Below are 5,249 nucleotides of genomic sequence, written 5' to 3'. Positions count from 1 at the left end.
TTTGTTAGGAAGCATTATTATTAAGACTATATTTCAAAATAGCTTAAATTATTCAATTAATCACTATATTTTGACAAAGTGACAAATTTAATCTTTGTATAATAATTTGTAAAAATTAAATCTTTATATTTTTTAAAATTGAGAATGTTAGCCTAATTGTTAATACTATTAAAAAATTTCTATTATTTATGAAATCATGATATTTTATTACTAATGTGACATTATATATGATAATCTGTTAATGATTATATGACTCAAAAATTCAATTTTTTTCTGTCTCCTAACCTTGTTTTTCCTAAGTCCAAAAATTCTATTTGTAATTTTGATTAATTATTCCCTATACCATACATGCTGTTATTGAAAATTAAACTGCTTTGAGCCAATTATCATCTTGCACAATAAGGACACTTGGTATTAATAAAAAAAATAAATTTAAACTTCATTTTAATTTTTTTATTTAATTTTTATCTTAAAAAATTCTTAAACTTTTTTAAAAAATTTATATAAATATTTTTATTACATTTAATCTAATTCCTGTAGTTTTATTTTAAATCAAATAAGTTTTTATAATTAAAAATAGATTAATTACTATTCATCAAATGCCACTTTAATGCCATATGCTAACTAATTATAATAGAAGATAAGACAACCACATATAACCATATTATCATGCCACATCATTATTTATTAGAAAAAATCAACAGGTCACATGCATGTTACGACATAAAAATAATAAATTTAATTAATGATAATTTATCAACTGTTGTTAATAATAAATACATATTTAACTCAAACTTAACATAAAAAATTCTAATTAAACTTTATAAAAAATAAATTTATTTAAAATTTTCTAAATAATTAAAAAATTATTTTATCAAATAAAATGAATAAAAAATAAAAATAAATAGCAAATGCATCATCAATCAGACGGAAATAGCCAAAAGCAACATTATTCTAAGAAGAGTACACACTATATCGGAATCCACCCAATAAGAAGTATATAATAACAAAAATACGAAAACAACAATTGTATATAATGAATGAGACAGAGGGAGCTACTTGCCATTTGGACATTCCAACGATGAAGAAAATAACAGGATTAGGCTTACCAAATAGGCACCTGATGGATGAAAAATGGGAAAATTTTGATGCACTCACTATATAGCTTCTATACACTATCAGGTCACCAAATTCTAACACCTTATTAATGAAGTATATTGAAAGAAATAAAAAGTCGATATTAAAACCCGATACCGGTTTAAGTCCTTATCAACCTTTTATTTCTTTCAAAATAATACCTAATTATGAGGTGTTAGAATTTAATGGCTTGACCGTATATAGAAACTATACACTGTCAATGCATCAAATATTAATTCATGAAAAATTACCTTACAAAACAAAAATTCGCCCCATGCGGACAGGGGAAATTCCGTTCCCATTTTGTTCCAACAGCCAAGCATAAAATATGACATTGCAGGTGAATAATGTGCATACAAACTGAGATATGCTGCAAAAATGGTTCAGGACTACCTCAACCCAACCAGAAAAAAAAAAAACTTCCAAACTTGACCCAATTTTGCTTTACTTCTTTATGCTATCAACAAGTACAAAAGAATGTGGATGTTAATGTACAAAAAACATCAAACTCCATACTAGTACTGGAGTTATTTTCCTTTCCTCATCTCTTTTTTCAGGGTACCGCAAATATGATCCATCTCTGAAACATAAACCCCCATGATTTACAATATATGCTATAAAAGAATTGATCTACTAGATGAAAATCGCCATTACCCAACCATATGTCAGACTTGCTACAACCTTTATGCACCTTGGCAAATCCTTTGTAACATTCCAAAATGCTTCTGGTATAGGAAACTATACAATACCATCATAACTGTTTCACACAGAACTTTTGCACCGACTTCAGAAAGAATCTGCTCTTTTTAGTTCAGGCAAAAAAAACCAACACACTGCAGCAACAAGATGCTTGGCTCCCACATTCAAACTATCCATGATGACAAGCCAAGAGTCTCACCAGATGCACATCTTTTGCAGGAAAACAGTTGCTCAAAAATGTAGTGAATGCACATTATTTGAGCTACTTCACACGAAATTCATGTCTGAATATGGTTAGATTCTGGGTGAACTTGTCCCTGTTCTTTGAATCTAAGCTTCGAGTAACATCTGTCATAAGCTTGTCAAAACAAATGGATAGCCTCTGATGTTGATCCACGGGCTGCAAAATGATGCACGTGTCATATGATGGACACTAAAGGAAAGGAGTAAGATAAGTGAAGGTGAAGATAGAGAGAGAGAGAGAGAGGAACCGAGGAAATTTATTAGTCCTAGGCTAAAATCATCACTAGAACTAAATATTGTGGCCATTCACAACATGAAACCGACAGTTAAAGAGTATTCCAGACAAAAGTAAAATTCTAAGAAGTACAACTCGAAGTCCAGACAGCATCAATTCCCTCTTCACAAAAGATTCATACAGCACAATTCAATATAATCAAACATCACAAAAATTACACAGCATAATAACAGTGCCACCAACGGTAGTTGCAACCTCTGTCCTCTCTGTTAGAGGATTTGAGTAATTTTCGGTATGCCAGAATTTCTAATAGTAATTGTTCACGTCTAAAATAATAGATCACCATCAAAATTCACGAGATTGTGAAAAATTATAAATGGATGCAACCACAACTGCAACTTTCTGCAATAGCACTGCTTTTTAAGGGATACGCCACTTCATACACAACAATTATGAAAGATCCGTATAAACTTTTAGGTTTAGTCGACACACTGAAAAGTAACTGTGCCTTGGCTTCATAGCAGTGGAAAAGTTACTAGCATCCTTTTCTGTTTCCTGAATTTTAATTTTGACCTCAATCTAAGACATTGAGCTAGAAAATTTAGAATATGGGAAACTCTAAAGTTTAAAGTATCTATGACCCATTCAGGTTTCATGCATGAAAGATGCTACTCCAGAAGGGTCCTTAAAAGCCATTCCAAGCATGGTTCCAATGTTATGCAACGTCGAAGCATAGGGGCAGGGGGAATCAGGATGAGTTGATGAAAAATATCTAATAAAAGGAATATTAAAGTTGAATCAAATGATAAAATGATAAGAATAATGTCCATGAAAAGGTAAAATTTTCTTTTCACGGTTAAGTGAAATTATTGAATATATAAAAGATTAAATAAAATTAATCTAATTACTAACTTTTTTCAAAAAATAAAGAATGGAAGTTTCACAACCTCTTAAAAGGTTGAATTTAAAAACAGAGAAGCTTGACAGAAAATTAAAAAATGACAAGCGATAATGTACAATTGATTTAATATGCACAACTTATATACTTATATACTAATTAGTTTAACTTTTTTAATTGTATTTTTTGTCTAAATAAAATGCAATAATTTCACATATTATTAATGTCAACACGCTTGTTTGATTAATTAAAAAGTTAATATCATTCTAAGAAACTTAAAAAGTTTAATGAATAATAATTATATAAAAAGGGGGTAAATTTTCTATTGAAAAAGTAAAGCAAATCAAATTACTGATCGAATCCAAAAGCAAAAATGTTAACAACTTGCCAAATTTACCATTTCATTGTAAAATTTCCTAAAAGGGAGGGGGAGGGGGAATTCTCGGTGGGCCAAATAAGATTTTACCATTTTTTGGGTAAGAAGACACATATGGCTAAGGCAACTTTGGGGAGCCACGGCCCCTGCCTCTAACTCCGCCCCAAAGTCAAAGTTTGTTTATACGTATTTGTTGTCAAAGTCCAACTTCAACTAGGATTGTTTCCAGTTTGCTGCATGTGGCTGACTAGTGGCCTCTTTATCTTAGGCTTGGTTTACACTGTCATTGATCCTTCATAATCTGATGTTTGGAGACTATCAATTTTGATCCTAAGACAGTTCATTTGAATCAAAAAGCCTAAAAACTTAGAAGTAACCTAATGTAAAACCTTTCCATCATTTTCTATTAAGTTATAAGAAAATTGTTCAGGTCTTATGTAAAGGGAATCATGTTGTTTTAATGGTAACGCTGATCTTCAATACAAATACAATTTCCTCGAATTGACTAAACAATTAAGCTGAGGAAATATTTAATTGCCAAGTAGCAAGGAAGCCAAAGCCACTGAGCATCAGCCGTAGAATGTCAACATGTTCTTCCATGTAGCAGCTTTAATGAAAAAAGGGTATGACTTTCGCTAATACTATGTTGCGGATCCAATGCTAAGGAAACAAACCTATCTTCAAAATTTCGTTAGCACATATGAAATTTGTAGCAACAACTACGTGTAAGCAGAAAATGTCTTGAAACAGCATTAAGAAAATATGTTGCTCATCCAATGGTAAGCAAAAAAACTATCTTTGCGATTCTGTTTACACATTTAGTCCTTACAACACTAGAAAGACGGAAAAACATTGAGAAAAATAATGTCCAAAAAACTCACCTGTGAAGCCAAAATCTGGGCTTTCAGATCAGCAAATATCTGCAGAAAAATAGTAGTTGTCAGCTAAATATTTAAGAAAGTTTGCATGAGTGTTAAAATTCTAAAAGTTCAACAAGAAGTGATCAACTCCAAATTCAGTTGAGACTTTGATTGGTTTTTAAGTCTCAGCAAGCACATAACAGAACCATATAATATATTATTGGGGCTACAGAGTACCTGCAGAAGAAAAGGAATAACAGATGGGCATAGATTAACAACAGTGTGGAAAAGAGAACCTCATTAATTTGAAATCATACTATTATAGATGAAGACAAAATATCAAACTGATTCATGCCCAATATTATGATTCAGTCTTCACAATAAAGTACAAAGAAAAATGATGGATTAAATAGTATTGAGAGAGGGAGACAAGCAGAGCATCAGTTTCAAATGACAATTAAGCAAAATATTGCAGCCAAACAGAATTTTTTTGGTTGAAGACTCTGGAAGAGGGAGGGACAGGATCATACAAAAATAAACTTGGAAAAGAACCATGAAAAAAGGGGACCGTGATGTGGAACAGAACTTGCTGGCCTCCTTTTTTCCTTCTTTGAAATAAACTAACAACAAAAAAGGCAGAAGAAGCACTGAAAGAGAAGGAACATGAAGAGGATTGCAAAGACCAAAATAGTGAATAAAATCTAGATTATCATAGTAGTCAAATGCTTTGTGGACCAAGGTACTACATGCTAAAAAGAGCAGTCACCTGTGAGGAGATGAGATCAACAAAAGTAAATATCT

At 31.3% G+C, this 5,249-nt stretch overlaps 1 protein-coding gene across 1 annotated transcript in view; it reads right to left on the bottom strand.

Annotated features, from left to right (window-relative positions):
* Positions 1-1,438: 1,438 nt before the first annotated feature.
* Positions 1,439-5,249, bottom strand: part of LOC110426051 (ARM repeat superfamily protein) — a 21,662-nt gene continuing 17,851 nt past the window's right edge. The window contains exons 21-22 of the mRNA XM_021441129.1: positions 4,470-4,508; positions 1,439-2,236 (exon numbers count right to left, since the gene is read on the bottom strand). Coding sequence (XP_021296804.1) covers positions 2,099-2,236; positions 4,470-4,508 — 177 coding nt within the window. The 3' untranslated portion in view covers positions 1,439-2,098. The remainder of the gene's footprint in view (positions 2,237-4,469; positions 4,509-5,249) is intronic.

This window comes from Theobroma umbraticum, unplaced genomic scaffold (genome assembly GCF_002168275.2).
Source record: "Theobroma umbraticum cultivar Fairchild unplaced genomic scaffold, ASM216827v3 scaffold_12.1, whole genome shotgun sequence".
Classification (NCBI taxonomy): Eukaryota; Viridiplantae; Streptophyta; class Magnoliopsida; order Malvales; family Malvaceae; genus Theobroma; species Theobroma umbraticum.
This window is presented reverse-complemented; position numbering and strand designations above follow the sequence as displayed.